Source organism: Musca vetustissima, unplaced genomic scaffold (genome assembly GCF_032173495.1).
Source record: "Musca vetustissima isolate MV318-11 ecotype Yass unplaced genomic scaffold, APGP_CSIRO_Mvet_v1 utg21637, whole genome shotgun sequence".
NCBI classification, from domain to species: Eukaryota; Metazoa; Arthropoda; class Insecta; order Diptera; family Muscidae; genus Musca; species Musca vetustissima.
In genome coordinates, this window is record NW_026885325.1 from 469,814 (window position 1) to 486,658 (window position 16,845).

The window sequence follows — 16,845 nt, forward strand, 5'->3', positions numbered from 1 at the left end:
GCCTTGAACAGCAATAGGCGTGGATTTTTTAAAGAATATTTTAAGAGGCCTTGAACAGCAATAGGCGTGGATTTTTTAAAGAATATTTTAAGAGGCCTTGAACAGCAATAGGCGTGGATTTTTTAAAGAATATTTTAAGAGGCCTTGAACAGCAATAGGCGTGGATTTTTTAAAGAATATTTTAAGAGGCCTTGAACAGCAATAGGCGTGGATTTTTTAAAGAATATTTTAAGAGGCCTTGAACAGCAATAGGCGTGGATTTTTTAAAGAATATTTTAAGAGGCCTTGAACAGCAATAGGCGTGGATTTTTTAAAGAATATTTTAAGAGGCCTTGAACAGCAATAGGCGTGGATTTTTTAAAGAATATTTTAAGAGGCCTTGAACAGCAATAGGCGTGGATTTTTTAAAGAATATTTTAAGAGGCCTTGAACAGCAATAGGCGTGGATTTTTTAAAGAATATTTTAAGAGGCCTTGAACAGCAATAGGCGTGGATTTTTTAAAGAATATTTTAAGAGGCCTTGAACAGCAATAGGCGTGGATTTTTTAAAGAATATTTTAAGAGGCCTTGAACAGCAATAGGCGTGGATTTTTTAAAGAATATTTTAAGAGGCCTTGAACAGCAATAGGCGTGGATTTTTTAAAGAATATTTTAAGAGGCCTTGAACAGCAATAGGCGTGGATTTTTTAAAGAATATTTTAAGAGGCCTTGAACAGCAATAGGCGTGGATTTTTTAAAGAATATTTTTAGAGGCCTTGAACAGCAATAGGCGTGGATTTTTTAAAGAATATTTTTAGAGGCCTTGAACAGCAATAGGCGTGGATTTTTTAAAGAATATTTTTAGAGGCCTTGAACAGCAATAGGCGTGGATTTTTTAAAGAATATTTTTAGAGGCCTTGAACAGCAATAGGCGTGGATTTTTTAAAGAATATTTTTAGAGGCCTTGAACAGCAATAGGCGTGGATTTTTTAAAGAATATTTTTAGAGGCCTTGAACAGCAATAGGCGTGGATTTTTTAAAGAATATTTTTAGAGGCCTTGAACAGCAATAGGCGTGGATTTTTTAAAGAATATTTTTAGAGGCCTTGAACAGCAATAGGCGTGGATTTTTTAAAGAATATTTTTAGAGGCCTTGAACAGCAATAGGCGTGGATTTTTTAAAGAATATTTTTAGAGGCCTTGAACAGCAATAGGCGTGGATTTTTTAAAGAATATTTTTAGAGGCCTTGAACAGCAATAGGCGTGGATTTTTTAAAGAATATTTTTAGAGGCCTTGAACAGCAATAGGCGTGGATTTTTTAAAGAATATTTTTAGAGGCCTTGAACAGCAATAGGCGTGGATTTTTTAAAGAATATTTTTAGAGGCCTTGAACAGCAATAGGTGTGGAAAATGAAATATTAAACTTAAACCCTTATAATGAAAAATTGATTTAGAACCTTCTATATACATAAAATAAGGCGACACTTTTGTATACGAGCGAAAAATATTTGAACTCTTATTAAGAATGGTCTAAGAAAAAGTTTTTTACACACAATGATAACCTAAAAAAATATGCTTGAAAAAATATTATTTTTTTTAAATCCACGCCTGTATGAACCTAAAGAAATATTTTTATTTGTTAAATATTTTTAATTAATAATTTAACACTTACTTTAACTTTGTTGCGTATAAGTATACATAAGTATACATAATTCGCTGTGCGTATACATGTGATAGTAGTTATACGACCTAAGGTACTCATGCTTATAATAACACATATTTTTAAAAGCCGAGCAATCAATAGTTGGGGATATTTTAAGGAATATTTTTAGAGGCCTAGCTTAGTAATAGGCGCGAATATTAAAAAAAATAATGTTAGAGGCCTAAAAAAGTTTTTTACACAAAGTGGCAACCTAAAAAAACCAAATTACCCTTACAAAAATATTTTATAAAAAATTCACGAATTGTATAGATGTAAAAAAAATATTTTTTTTAAAAATCCATGCCTTTTATAGATGTGCAAAAATATTTTTTTTAAATTCAAGCCTTGTATGGTGTGTGAGTTAAAAGTCTTTTGAACTTTGTTGCGTATACGTATTAATAATTCTGGGTTCATTGTGCGTATACGTATGTTATTTGTTATACGAGCCATGGCACTCATGTTTCAAACATTTTAATACATTTATGGAAAGATTTATTGTTAACGATAAGTGAAGGGACATGTTAATGAAAATACTACATTTTTAAAAACTATGTTCAGATTTCTACCACAGCAACAGGAATGGGGTTTAAATACTATTTTTAGAGGCCTATATATAGGTATAGGTTTCTAAAAAATATGTTTATAGGCCAAGCTATAGTCCTGGGTTTTATAATAGTATACTTAGAGCCCTAGCTAACAAATTCTTTAAGAAATACTTTTTGATCCCTTAAACACTTCGCTTAAACTTGGTAGCGTATAAGTATTAATAATTCTGGTCTCATTGTGCGTATACGTATGTTAATAGTTATACGCTCTACTGTACATATTAAACAATAAATGCATTTAAAATTTGGCTAAAAACTAATCATATATTTTAATGGAAATATATAAAATATTTATTTTATTTAATTCAACTTTTTTTTTCTATTTTGTATATAAAAAATATTTTCTGAAAACATCCGAAACATATCTATGCTTTATTTAAATTTTAAATAGATTCCTATTGCAAAATACAAAAGAATTTCCAGGAAAATGAAACAAAAGAATTCCATTTCAAGTAACTGAATTTAATTAAATTTACATAAATTATTCCATATAATTGGCGGACACTCAGTCTACGCTTCGAAAATCCAAAAACATCAAATGTGTACTTAAAGTATTTAAATATTCAAGTCAATATGCCTCTCTACATTTTTTTATTTTTGTTGCCTAGTACGAATTAATTTATGGTAGCACATCTGGCATTACCTTTGTTATTTCTAATGAAATAATTCCATTTCATAGAAATGTTCCGTAGTCCCTACTTTGAGTATTTTAATTTCTCATTCCAATTTCCGTTATTACATGGCATTATTTCATTTCATAGATTTTTTCTTCTCTGCTCTGCTCTCCTTTCTTTTCTTGTCTGTAACATATTTTCTATTATTGTTATGATTTCCTTCGTTTCCTTAACCTCACACAGTCGTCGCCTTTTATGGTCAATTAACATAAACTGTTTTTAATTGTGGTAACAAGGAAAGCCGGCGAGGAACAGAACAACATTCATTTGTAATAGAGAAGTGGATGGAATTGGGGGTGTATGCCAAGCCTCCTTCATGGATCTTAAGCGCAGTGACTTAAATGTAATATTTTTCTTCGCATCAATGACAGTAAGCCTTCTGTACTTTGTAATGACAGCTGATACAAAATTATTGTGAAGGGTATTATAATATGTGAAGGTGTATAATTTTTGATAGGATGACAATAAGGAATATATTCCACTGGATTTTAAGCAAAATTCTTTAAAGTGTGAATATTTTTAAATAATAAATTTAACTACGGATTTTTAAATATTAACTTCTTTTGAACTGTGTGACGTATTAGTAACAATAATTCTGATTCAGTTGGGCGTATACGTATGGTATTAGTTATACGTTCCATGATACTGGATTATATAAAGAATAGTTCTTCAACGATCACTCATGGCGTAGATTTTTTAAATAATATTTTTAAGGACCAAATAAAGGTGATTTTTTAAATAATATTTTTAAGGCGAAGCAAAGGCGTAGATTTTTAAAATAATATGTTTAAGGACCAAGCAAAGGAGTAGATTTTTTAAATATTATTTTTACGGACGAAACAAAGGCGTAGATTTTTAAAATAATATTTTTTAGAGGACCATCTGAATATTTTTGAAGTAATATTTCATCAGAGGACATCCATACAAGACATGGATTTTTTTAGGAATATATTTTCAAGGAACAAACAAGTCGTAGATTTTTAAGGATTTTTTTAGTAATATCTTTTCAAGGTTCAAACAAGGCGTAGATTTTTAAGGAATATCTTTTCAAGGCGTAGATTTTTAAGGAATATTTTGCAAGGACATCCATACAAGGCGTGGAGTTTTAAAGAACATTTTTTGTTCAAGGATCAATCAAGGCGTAGGTTTTTAAGGAATATTTTGTAAGGACATCCATACAAGACGTGGAGTTTTAAAGAACATTTTTTGTTCAAGGATCAAACAAGGCGTAGATTTTTAATGAATATTTTTCCAAGACATCCATACAAGGCGTGGAGTTTTAAAGAACATTTTTTGTTTAAGGATCAAACAAGGCGTAGATTTTTAAGAAATATTTTTCAAGGACATCCATACAAGGCGTGGAGTTTTAAAGAACATTTTTTGTTTAAGGATCAAACAAGGCGTAGATTTTTAAGAAATATTTTTCAAGGACATCCATACAAGGCGTGGACTTTTTTAAGAATATTTTTTCAAGGACCATCCATACAAGGCGTGGATTTTTAAAGAATATTTTTTCAAGGACCATCCATACAAGGCGTGGAGTTTTAAAGAACATTTTTTGTTCAAGGATCATCCATACAAGGCGTGGAGTTTTTAAGAACATTTTTTCAAGGACCATCAATACAAGGCGTGGATTTTTGAAGAATATTTTTTCAAGGACCATCCATACAAGGCGTGGAGTTTTAAAGAACATTTTTTGTTCAAGGAGCATCCATACAAGGCGTGGATATTTAAAGAATATTTTTTCAAGGACCATCCATACAAGGCGTTGATTTTTAAAGAATATTTTTTCAAGGACCATCCATACAAGGCGTTGATTTTTAAAAAATATTTTTTGAAGGACCTATATAGATGGTCCTTGAAAATTTAAAGAATATTTTTTCAAGGTCCTATATGGATAGTCCTTGAAAATGTAAAGAATATTTTTTCAAGGACCTATATGGATAGTCCTTGAAAACTTAAAGAATATTTTTTTCAAGGGCCGGATTAAGGCATTGTTTTTTTTAAAGAATATTGGTTTAAGGACCAAATAAAGGATATCTATACGTGGAGTTTTAACGAACATTTGTTGTTCAAGGACAATCCATACAAGGCGTGGAGTTTTTTAAGAATATTTTTTCAAGGACCATACATACTTGGATTTTTTAAAGAATATTTTTCAAGGACCATCCATACAAGCGTGGAGTTTTAAAGAACACTTTTTGTTCAAGGACCATCCATACAAGCGTGGAGTTTTTTAAGAATATTTTTTAAGGACCATCCATACAAGGCGTAGATTTTAAGGAATATTTTTTAAAGCCATCCATACAAGGCGTGTATATTTTTAAGAATATTTTTTCAAGGATCATAAGGACCAAATAAAGTCCTCGATTTATATAAGAATATTTTCTCAAGGACGATGAATTTATAAAGGAATAAATTTTTAAATAATAAATAATAGCGTATAATTAATATAAATAAAACACTATCATGGTGTATGATTAACATATTTATCATACGCACCCTTTTCCTCACAACTTTTTTTGTACATTCCCTTCAAAATGTTTTTTTTGTTGTATTTTCCCTCTTGTTGCCTTTTCTAAATTAATCACGTATTTCCATTTGAATTTTTTTTTTTTTTTGTATATAATACACCAAATTTGTCCAAGATTTTTCATTTCAAGTATGTAATCCACTTTACTTAAGTGAAATACTGAAATGAAATATAAAAAAATAGCAGCAGCAACAGCGAAAGGATAATTGAAAAGAAAATCCATTCAACCCAAAAAATAACAAAGACTCCACACGTGTTTGATTTACAATTTCATTTGGTGATACGAGGGTATGAAGAGAAAAATTCCATTACTTTGGTTGTTGATAAAAGTAACTGAAAACGCGCGTTGTTAACAAATCCGTCGCCCTTTGGCCAAAAAGATTTTTCGTGGAAAACAAATAAATTTAAAACACGTGCAGTGATATTGGATGTATTTTATGACTTTTTTTGAAAAAGGAAATGAAGTACATTATTTTATTTAAATCTTCTAAAAGTCTCTACCAAATATCTTATATAAAATAACAATACAAACCTGCGATATCTACAGAAAGCAGGGACCGTAACGGTTATAACTTATATCAAATCAGGTCAAAAATAACTGTTATTATGTGACCTAAATAAAAAAATCCACTTTAATTAATTATTTTTTAACGGAAAAAATAAACGTTGATTTTTAACTGTTAAAAATGATTTTTATTTTTTCCGTCAAAAATAAAAGTCTTTTTGGGATATTTATTTTTTCCGTCAGAAAATAAAAGTCTTCTTGGGATTTTTATTTTTTCCATCAGGAGATAAAAGTCTTTTTACGTAAATAAACATATAGAGTTTGGTACCAGTTATATAACCTTTGACCTAATAGTCAGGGTAATGATTCTTTAATTTATATTCATGATTTGGTACACTAGACTATTTTTTAAAAATTTATAACAAATATTTTTTACCTTTGATCTTGATTACTTATGTGTACAGTTATTGTAATAAGGACAGAGATTTATAAATTGTAATTGTATAACTGACTACAAGTTGTATAAACTTCTTTACATAAAAAGTGTTTTATTTCCTGACGGAAAAAATAAAAATCCCAAAAAGACCTTTATTTTCTGACGGAAAAATAAAAATCCCAAAAAGACTTTTATTTTTGACGGAAAAAATAAAAGTCCCAAAAAGACTGTTATTTTTGACGGAAAAAATAAAAGTCACAAAAAGACTTTTATTTTTGACGGAAAAAATAAAAATCATTTTTAACAGTTAAAAATCAACGTTTATTTTTTCCGTTAAAAAATAATCCTTAACATGGGAACTGAGAGTGTTTTCTCAAGATCACTCAATATCCTTAATGGGCTCCTCAATACGAATCTATTGGTATATGACACTATTGGTGTCCCATGTCTCTAACATGAAGATTTTTTTGTTCGCATTTTAAAAAATAACTGTTATTTTCGGTCCCTGACAGAAAGTCATTATTTGAGACCGGCTTTTAAGGGTTTCAGGTGGTGTAGACTTTAGAAGTTGGAGTTATTTTCGTCTTCTCATATTCCTTCAAATAGAAAAAAGGACGTATGGCAGTGATATTTTCGATAAGGAATTATAATGATTTTTACTATGACCTAGCAATCGAAAAATATGCCCGAGTCGTCACTACTTTCTGAAACATCATCCGAATTAAGGGAGTGTGAACTTGGACATATATGACCTGTGGAAAACCTGCCTCTGACAAAAGTATATATTAGGTTGGGGAAAAAGAAACCCATTATTTTTATATTAACTATAGGACTTCATTTAACATGCTTCGGAATGTCCGATTTGGGTCAAATATGCACAGTTTTATTGTATGATTTTTTTGCCATTTTAAAGGTAACTTCATAATGCCTCTCTTATAGAAGTGCTGCTCACTATTTGAAAAAAAACTTTAGTTGACGATTTTCACAATCCTCCCTAGATATCAATTTTTTAAAAATGCAAGAAAAATATGATAATCGCTTGGTGCCAAGTCTGGACTGTATGGCGGATGTATTAAACTTCCTAACCAAGCTCTCGAAGTTTTTGGTGAGTAACTGTAGATGAATGTGGCCTAGCGTTCTCGTGGTGGAACACGACACCTCTCCTGTTGGCCAATTTTGGTCATTGCTATTTTCAATTGGTCCAGTTTTAAAGAACATTTTTTGTTCAAGGACCATCCATACAAGGCGTGGAGTTTTTTATGAATATTTTTTCAAGGACCATCCATACATGGCGTGGAGTTTTAAAGAAAATTTTTTGTTCAAGGACCAGATCAACGCATTGATTTTTAAGGAATATTTTTTCAAGGACCATCCAGTTTTGTTGGGCAATTATGGTCATTGCTATTTTCAAATGGTCCAGTTGTAGACAGTAGAGATCAGAATTTTGCCCCTTTCCCCTTTCAGTCCCACCAAATGCATAGGAGAACTTTCCTGGCCCTTAGTCCTGGTTTGGCAACCGCTTGAGGTGATTCGCCGCTCTGTGACCACGATCGTTTTTGCACAGTGTTATCGTATGAAATGCATTTCTCATATCCAGTCACCATCCGTTTAAGAAAAGGGTTCGCATTCTATTTTTTTCTGTTAATTGGTGTGACACCCAAACATCGAGCTTCTTTTTGAATCCATATTTGGGTAAAACAGTTTTATGTTAAATTTTAAGCTCCTGGGCGATGTTACGACTGCATGTCGGTCAACTTCGATCGTTTCTCCGATTTTATCGACATTTTCATAATGGATTTCTTTTTCCTTAACCTAATATATTCTTGATATTTTTTTTGTCGATTTTGCCATGTCCGTCTATTGGTCCTCTTTTTTTGGTATAGTCCCCGTATATAACCCCACCCATTTAGGTAATTTGATAATTGTTGTCACATTTCCCATACTCACAGAAAACAATCGTCTTATTTCTGGTTATTTAAAGAAGAATGCCATTTGCCATTCCGGGTTCTTGGAAGTTGAACATTTGGAGAAAAATGTCCATATAGCTTTATGAATTAACCTAGCCTCCATACGAAGGTCCAATCCAATTTTCGCTGCCGAAGTGGCTGAAATTGATTATTAATGGTTCTTCGGAACATTTTCAGAAAATTTTCAATATAGGTCCATGTTTTGAAATAGCGCCCCATTTCCAATATTTTGAAAAGGTTTTAGCCTCATTTTCTATCCAAGTGGCTATAGTTTAGCCTTCCGGATTCATGGAGGGTGAAAAACATTTTTGTTGTTTTGTTTTGCAATTTTTTGTTTTAAAATAGAATTCATATTATGGACACGCGCAGAAGTAGTTGTACTCTGGTATTCCAATATAGCCCAAGTTTTATAAGGATCCCGTCTCATTTTTGGTTCCGGTTTTCGCACCAAAATATCATATTTTGGTATTCTTGGAAGGTGATAAACATTGATATAAGCTTATATTTAGAGATGAAAGTCTCGCCTTATTTTCGGTATTATGAAAAGGTTCTAGCCACATTTTCGCACCGAAGTGTGTGTAACATGGGTTATGAAAAAAAACTTATTCGCTGAAAAATATCTATATAGCTCCATGTTGTGACATAGCCTCCATATAAAGATTCGGCCCCATGTTCGGAATTTAAAAGTGGTTTAAGGCACATTTTCGGATCGAAGTAGCTTTAATTTGAAATTCCAGAATTTTGAATCGCAACAAAACGCCCCCAGATAAAGATCTCGTCCCATGTTCGGAATTTAAAAAAAAATGTTTCCCATCGAAGTAGCTTTAATTTCACATTCCAGGATTTTGAATTACAAAAAATATTGTTCACAGCATATCGACGCCTCCGGACCATTGTATGCTAAGTCATGCTTATCATGTTTTAAAGTTCTTTACGTTTTTAGATACTACGGTCCTTAATTTACATACTATTCTTCGGAGGCGTCGATATAGGTTAATATTTTGAAATAGTTCCCATATATAGATTCCGTTTCATAAGCGATATTTTGATTAGCTTTTTGCCACATTTTCCAACCGAAGTGGCTATAATTTTGCATTCTGAGTTCTAGGAGGGGTTATGAACATTTTTTAATAAAATAAGTCAACAATGTGATGAATAAGTTTCTTCCCATTTCCAGTATTTTGAAAAAGTTTTAGCTGTATTTGCTCGCCGTTCCTATCATTTGGTATTCCGCATTTTTGGTGTAAAAATACAAAATTCTTCGCAAACAGTTCTTAATATAGGTCAATTTTTTTAATAGCCCTCATGAATAGGTTGCTCTTCAGTATTAAAATTCCTAGTCCAGTTTTCCCACCTTGGTGTCTGTAATTTGGTTTTTAATTTTCTCAGATCATACACTACCTATTAGCAGACATGGTCACCACGTAAAGGTCAACACCGATTTAATTAATTTTTCATCCACACCAAATTGTGGAGAGATAAAAAATATTGGCACGGTGAAACATAATGAGGTTTTTAAATTGTTGAAAAATTGTGTTACTGAAATCAGACCACTGAAAGCTCCTATAAGCAATATAAAACAATATTTGCGGGCTATACGTTTTAAAAATAATTTATTATATGACATTTTATAAGTGAAAACGTTCAAAAGATTTAGAAGATCTCATACATTTATAAAAACTTGATGTATTCTTCGGAATCTTATTTTTAATAAAATTATTAATTAAAATTACACATATTTCAAGGTTGTGTTCTGTTCCAGTTACCAGAAATATTGCCAATCATATGCACTAAATTTTACACAAGGGTCACATTTTTTTTTTTTTTTAATTGAAAAATTCCCCTCACGCTCTCGCGGACAAAACTTTTAACTACTTCATTATGGTCTCGACCTGAAGTCATGCTAGAAGTAATGATATGTCATTACATGGTAATGTCAGACATAAAGAACATGACTTTGTAGAAAGGTTAGGTTAGGTTAGGTTTGGGATGTACGGCTGTTGTAACAACCGTCCACTCGGAGACTATGTCCATTGTGATCATCCATTATGTATAGGTGTACCTATAAAGAGAGAGAAGAAAAGATAGTGGAAGAGTAGAGAGAGAGGTAGTCAGAATAGGAGGGAGCGGAAGCGGAAGAGACATTATTTTAGCCAAGTCAATTTTTTGACAAAGCCTAGAATTAGGTTAGGGTCTATTTTGGAGAAGAAGACTAGATTATCAATTTCATAACATCCAAACTGTTTATGTCTTCTGCTGATCAGCGATGGACATTTGCAAAGGATGTGCTCAATTGTTTCCACTTCTTCTTCATCCTCACATAGACGACAGTAATCCTCTCCACTGGAGTCCCACTTAGAAGTGAGAGATCTAACTTTGCAGTGACCAGTAATGATCCCCACAACGATCTTAATCTCCCTCTTGTTGTGATCCAGCAGCGAAGACGTTCTTTTATGAGAGAATTCTGGCCAGATAGATTTAGAGATTCTGCATGCAGGTTCCCTTAGCCATCTGTTGCCGACTACCTCGCAGAAAGTTTACCTTTGTAGAAAAGTTTAAAGCATTTTTTTCGATAAAACAGCAAAAGAAAAGACAACAAATGACCTCAAAGAATATGTCTCGAAATAATGCCGTTAACTTATTTCCACCGACAAAAAGAGGAACCCCTCGCAAAAAAAAGTAATGAAAAGTTTTTCATCAAAACAAACAACAAACAGTTTAACATGGACAATTTAAAAATTAATTTTTTACAAGTTGGCTATCATCAACGTGGAGGAAAAAAGTTTGTCCTTTCAGCCAACGTCAAATGACGGTCGATGGGTCGGCCTGGTGGTTGGTTGGTTGGCTCCATGACACAAAATGTCTTTTAATAAATTATGAGGAAATTAAAATTGTAAAGTTTTGACCACAAGTGAAAGCTGTAAAGAAACAAACCCAACAACAACAATGAAGCCATGAAGGGAAACCTCCCACACACACTCACCCCCCACGGATGTCAGGAATGATGACTGAAAACGACAAATTCCTTTAGGCAAAAAAGACACAACACAGACCCAAACCCTCTACCCCAATAAACCACATCATCTCTCAGCATGTTGAGCAAGAAGAATAAAAAGTGGAAACGGAAACAAAATAACCACAAAGTAACTACAACAAAATCAAACATAACAAAAAAACACACATGCAAACAGAAACACACACACACTCCCACATCTCACCCTTCTCAATACTTACCCTTCACCATATATCCCCGCTGTGGTACCGGCCATTGCCAATGCCTTGTAACGTGCCTGCTCATCCGTTGGCAGCACAATATCCACCGAACGTGAACGTGTTGCATTGATGTTGGGTACGGTCAGGAAACAACCATCACTCGGTTGTAGCTCTTCCGTTTTATTGCCCGATGATACTTTGGAAAAACATGAATCAACCGAAGCGGCACGATCACGTCTCAAATCAGGTACTGTTAAATAAATATCACGCACAACCAAGGCATGCTTGCTGGCTGGGGTAGAGGCGGTGGCTACACCCCCGGCTGGTGGTGCCGGTGACCCACATATGGCCAGTGTGGAAATCTCATCAATCGAGGAGTTCACTCCTCCATCCCCCGAGGATTTCAGCTGTTCCTCTTGCGACACATTCTCCAGCGAATTACCTGTGGGTTCAACAAATATAGCTTCTTGGCGGGATATAGAACGTCGGCGTGGTCTTTGACTGGGTGATGCTAATGGCGTTGCTGCAGATGGTGACGATGGCGGCGGCGGCATGTCATCATGACCTAACGCCGACATAGTCGCTGCCGCCGTTAGGCTACAGCCATCGACAACAGCAGAGGCGATAGTAATGGCAGGTGAAAAGTCATCGGTACTGAAGGCTGGTGGTGGTGGCAAAGTTACATCGAATGATGGCGCTTGTGGCAGTAATTCTAGGGGTGATATGGGCGGTGGCGGTGGCAATTCCATGACGGGACTGTCCTCGCACACCGATAAAGCAAATGAAGGCGATGCCGGCGGTGAACCCGGATCAATGGGGAATGAGTAGGGGGAGGCGGAGGGAAAAGGCGGGTAATCACCATTGGTCGGGGACAGCGTGAATGTTATGCCGCAGGGTGTCGTGGGTGGCGGGGGCATTAATGTATTACCGAAATGTGGTGAATCATGCTCGGACTCTTCGAGACCCTCATCCTCGGATGTGGTCACCGAACTACCGATGGTATGACGGCGCATTTGGCGCGGCAAGCGGGCACGTGTCTCATCTATACTACTTGTGACCATACCGCCCAGACGTATATCCATTTCGAGGGCCGCATCGTCGTACACATCCAGCGTCTCGACACTGTTTTTGTCATCGTCGGGGCAGGCATTTAACAAATCGTCAGCGGTGGCATCACCTTCATCACCCAACAGACCATCACGATCGGTGGCCTGTCCACCCTCCTCTTCTTCCTCCTCCTCCTCGACAAGATCTTCATCGATTTCGGCAGTTTCATCTTCATTGTCATCACTGAGCTCGGAACTAGTCATGCTATAGCTTTTCATTTCATGATGATCGAGCAGATAGCGTTGCTGGGCCCGCATTTGCTTTTCATATTCCTCCAAGTAGAAACAGTGGATGCAGGGTGGTGGTGTCTTTGATGAGGAACTACGTCGATTTTTCCCACGACGTGGTACCTCGAGAAAAGTACCCGAATCATCACTGCCCGCTGAGGCGGCAGCTGAATCGAAGGAATGTGACCGTTGTGCATGCATGGCCTGCGGTACCTGGAGAAAGCCGCCCTCTGAGGATCGTTCATCGGAAGAGGATTGTTGTTTGAGGAAGTGCGAGGACATTCGTTGTGACTCCAGTTGCATTTCATCGAATGAGGCAGAGCGGACCTGAAAGTAGTGAGAGAATTGGGATAGATTAGATATTTTGAATAAAAGGTCAATTTCAAACAGAGACATAATGTCGTTAATTTCGATCAGTGCGAATTTAAAATACCAAATATTTAGGGGTCTATTATGGGGTCCATGTTTACCCTCCATTAAGCCTGATTGCAAAATAACAGCTAATTCGATGAAAAATGCCAATGAACCATTCAAATTACCGAATATAGTCGGTCCTGGAACTCCAAATGGTAGCTACGTAGGTGGGAAATGCAACTAAAATCTTAAAAATGCCGAAAATAGTGCAGGACTTTTAAATGGAGGATATGCCAATAAATGGTCGATGGTATGTAAAAATAATTTTTTGGAAAGGTGTGGTTCACTCTCCAAGGATCCGGAATATACAGCTACGATCATATCCATCTAAAATACAAGATGGTGACGAACCTTCATATGGCGCATGCCAAAAAGTGGGCCTATGTCGGACATTTTCTTGAAAAATTTGTTCACCCTTCAAAAAAGCGAAATGCCAAATTATAGCCAATTCGATAGGAAATATGATCGAAAAATGTCGCAAATTTAATATAGAGGCTAGGTAAAATATGGAACCATATCGACAATTTTTTCCCAACCTCCAAGGAACCGGAATGCTAAATGTTAACCACTTCGGTTGGAAAATGCATCGAAACACTTAAAAATACCAAAAATAGGGGGACATTTATACAAGACTATGTCAGAACTTATCTAGTATTTTCTGCAAAATATTGTCCACCTTCCAACAACCCGGAATGCAAAATTACAGTCAAACAAAATTGCAGGTTAACACCATGAACCTATCGAAAATTCGACTGGATCCATAATGAACTCATATTGAATTTGTTTTTGCGAAGTGGGCTTCGACTTTCCAAGAAGCCACAATGTCATCATACAGCCACTTCGATGGGAAAATGCGGCTAAAATCCATGGAGGGATACCTCAAAATGTGAACCTATCCTTCCGAAACCCTAATTCAGTAGAAGAGGCGTCTAAAACATTCAAAATACCTATATCACAAATTATCTGCACAGGGTGTTACCACCCTCCAAGAATCCTGAATGCCAAATTACAGCCACTTTTATTTGGAAAACCGGCTAAAACCCCAAAAATATCGAAAAATTGGGGGCGAGAACTTTTTATGCGGCCCATGTCAAAACATATTCCTATATATGACATTTTTTGGGAATATGTTTTCTAGAATCTGGTATGTGAGGTTACAGCTACTTTGTGTGGGAAATGCGGTTAAAACCTTAAAAATTCCAAAAATAAGGCGGAACACTTCGATTTTGCAAATATGTTTTCAACATTTCAAAAAACCTCAAAACCAGCTAAAAGCTTCAAAATACTGAAAATCTGGCGGGACCTTTATATGAGAGGGTTACCTCAAAAAGGATCTATATCGACTCTTTAATTTTGTTTTGCCCTGCGAGGACATCGAAGTCATAGCACAGAGTTTGATGGCTCTTTAAAATACCGAAAATAAGGCGGAACTTCGATGTGACAAAACATGGAAAAACATGGAAAACATGCCCAGGACAATAAGACGAATGGCCATTTCTCACAAATCTTGCTTCGCATTTTTTCTTTTCACTTATTTTGATGACGGAATATGTAATGATGAGGTAATGGCATACAACAACAATAGTTTGTTATTTTGTAATAATAAACTCAAACATCCATCCACCCAACCGAACAACCAGGCAGTCAGCCAACCAGTCCTCCCTTTGTAACGAACAACATGTAGATGGATATGTCAGGATGACGATAAAAAAATACGGCTGCAGGCGTCATTCATACAAACATGTTGTGTGCATGTCATAAATAATACAACAACAATAACAAGAGCAACAATGGCTAAAAAGAAATCTCAACTGAGTACCAAATGATTTGGGTGTATATGTGTGCGTGCCACATGCATGATGAGGCGCCGCGTTTGTGTGCGTGATATGGATGCAAGAAAGGACGAAAATACAACAAAAACCTATCATATGCACACACGCGGCTTTACATGGACGCAACAATGTATGGATGGATGTGTGTGTGTGTGTTGTTGTTGTGTTATAATGTTAAATTTAAATTAATCCTTAAAGTGGTTTGTCATCTTCAGTGCCGTCGTGTCACATCACTTTAAGGGCACATTATGGTCCATGGGGACAACTACAGGGGAATTTTTTTTTAAAAGAACGAAAGAAAATCAATAAACAAGGATAAGAGATAATGGATTTCTGGCTAAAGGTAAGAGAGATTTTTGTGCCCTTCATGGGGCCCGAGAAATATCTACCGAAGATCCCAAAAAGTTGTTATTCTTCAAAAATCTACGCCTATTATGGTCCTTCCAAAAATATTCTTTTTAAAATCCACGTCTTGTAGGGCTTTTGGCAAAATATTATTTAAAAGACCCAGGGCTATTTAAAAAAAATCCAGGTCTTGTAGGACTGGCGTCTATTGTGGCCCTTCTAAAAATATTCATTTAAAAATCTGCGCCTTGTAGGGCCCCGAAAAAAATAGTATCTAAAAAATCCAGGATATGTAGGTCCTTTGAAGAAATATTATTTAAAAATCCAGGGTTTTTAGGTCCTTTGAAAACATAGTATTTAAAGTCCACGCCTTGGATGGTCCTTAAAAAATATTCTTTAAAAAATGCACGTCTGGATGGTCATTGAAAAAAAAAACAAATCATTTAAAAATCTACGCCTTGTTGGGTCTTGGAAAAATATTACTTTAAAATCCAAAAAATATTCTCTTAAAAATGCATGCCTTGTAGGGTCTTGAAAAAATATTCTCTTAAAAATTCATGCCTTGTAGAGTCTTGAAAATAATTTCATTTAAAAATCCACGCCTTGTAGAGAATATTTTTCCAAGGCCCTACAAAAGTCTTGGAAAAATATTCTCTTAAAAATACATGGCTTGTAGGGTCTTGAAAAAATTTTTATTTACAAATCCACGCCTTGTAGGGTTTTGTAGTGTCTTGGAAAAACATTCTCTTAAAAATACATCGCTTGTAGGGTCTTGAAAAAAATTTAATTTGCAAATCCACGCCTTGTAGGGTCTTGAAAAAAATTTCATTTGCAAATCCACGCCTTGTAGGGTCTTGAAAAAAAATTTCATTTGCAAATCCACGACTTGTAGGGTCTTGGAAAAATATTCTCTTAAAAATACACGCCTTGTAGTGTCTTGAAAAAATTATATTTAGAAAATCCACGCCTTGTAGGATATTGAAAAAATTATATTTAGAAAATCCACGCCTTGTAGGATCTTGAAAAAATTATATTTAGATAATCCACGCCTTGTAGGATCTTGAAAAAATTATATTTAAAAAATCCACGCCTTGTAGGATCTTGAAAAAATTATATTTAGAAAATCCACGCCTTGTAGGATCTTGAAAAAATATTATTTAGGAAATCCACGCCTTGTAGGATCTAGAAAAAATATTCTATAAGAAATCCACGCCTTGTAAGATCTTGAAAAAATATTCTATAAGAAATCCACGCCTTGTAGGATCTTGAAAAAAATTCTTTAAGAAATCCACGCCTTGTAGGATCT

General features: G+C 34.9%; 2 protein-coding genes across 3 annotated transcripts in view; both read right to left on the bottom strand.

Annotated features, from left to right (window-relative positions):
• Positions 1–16,845, bottom strand: part of LOC133332525 (farnesol dehydrogenase-like) — a 428,435-nt gene that overhangs the window by 288,739 nt on the left and 122,851 nt on the right. Inside the window, exon 3 of one of the 2 annotated variants that reach the window (XM_061540928.1) lies at positions 15,546–15,557. The exons of the other annotated variant lie outside the window; for it this stretch is intronic. The gene's annotated coding sequence lies outside the window, so the exon portion shown is untranslated. Of the gene's footprint in view, positions 1–15,545; positions 15,558–16,845 lie in introns of those variants that run through there. 2 annotated transcript variants of the gene reach the window in all.
• The window catches only part of LOC133332514 (eye-specific diacylglycerol kinase), a gene marked incomplete at both ends in the record, with an annotated part of 149,838 nt that overhangs the window by 123,662 nt on the left and 9,331 nt on the right, over positions 1–16,845 (bottom strand). Inside the window, 2 exons of the mRNA XM_061540915.1 lie at positions 11,636–12,179; positions 12,372–13,275. Of these exons, the coding sequence (XP_061396899.1) occupies positions 11,636–12,179; positions 12,372–13,275 (1,448 nt within the window). The remainder of the gene's footprint in view (positions 1–11,635; positions 12,180–12,371; positions 13,276–16,845) is intronic.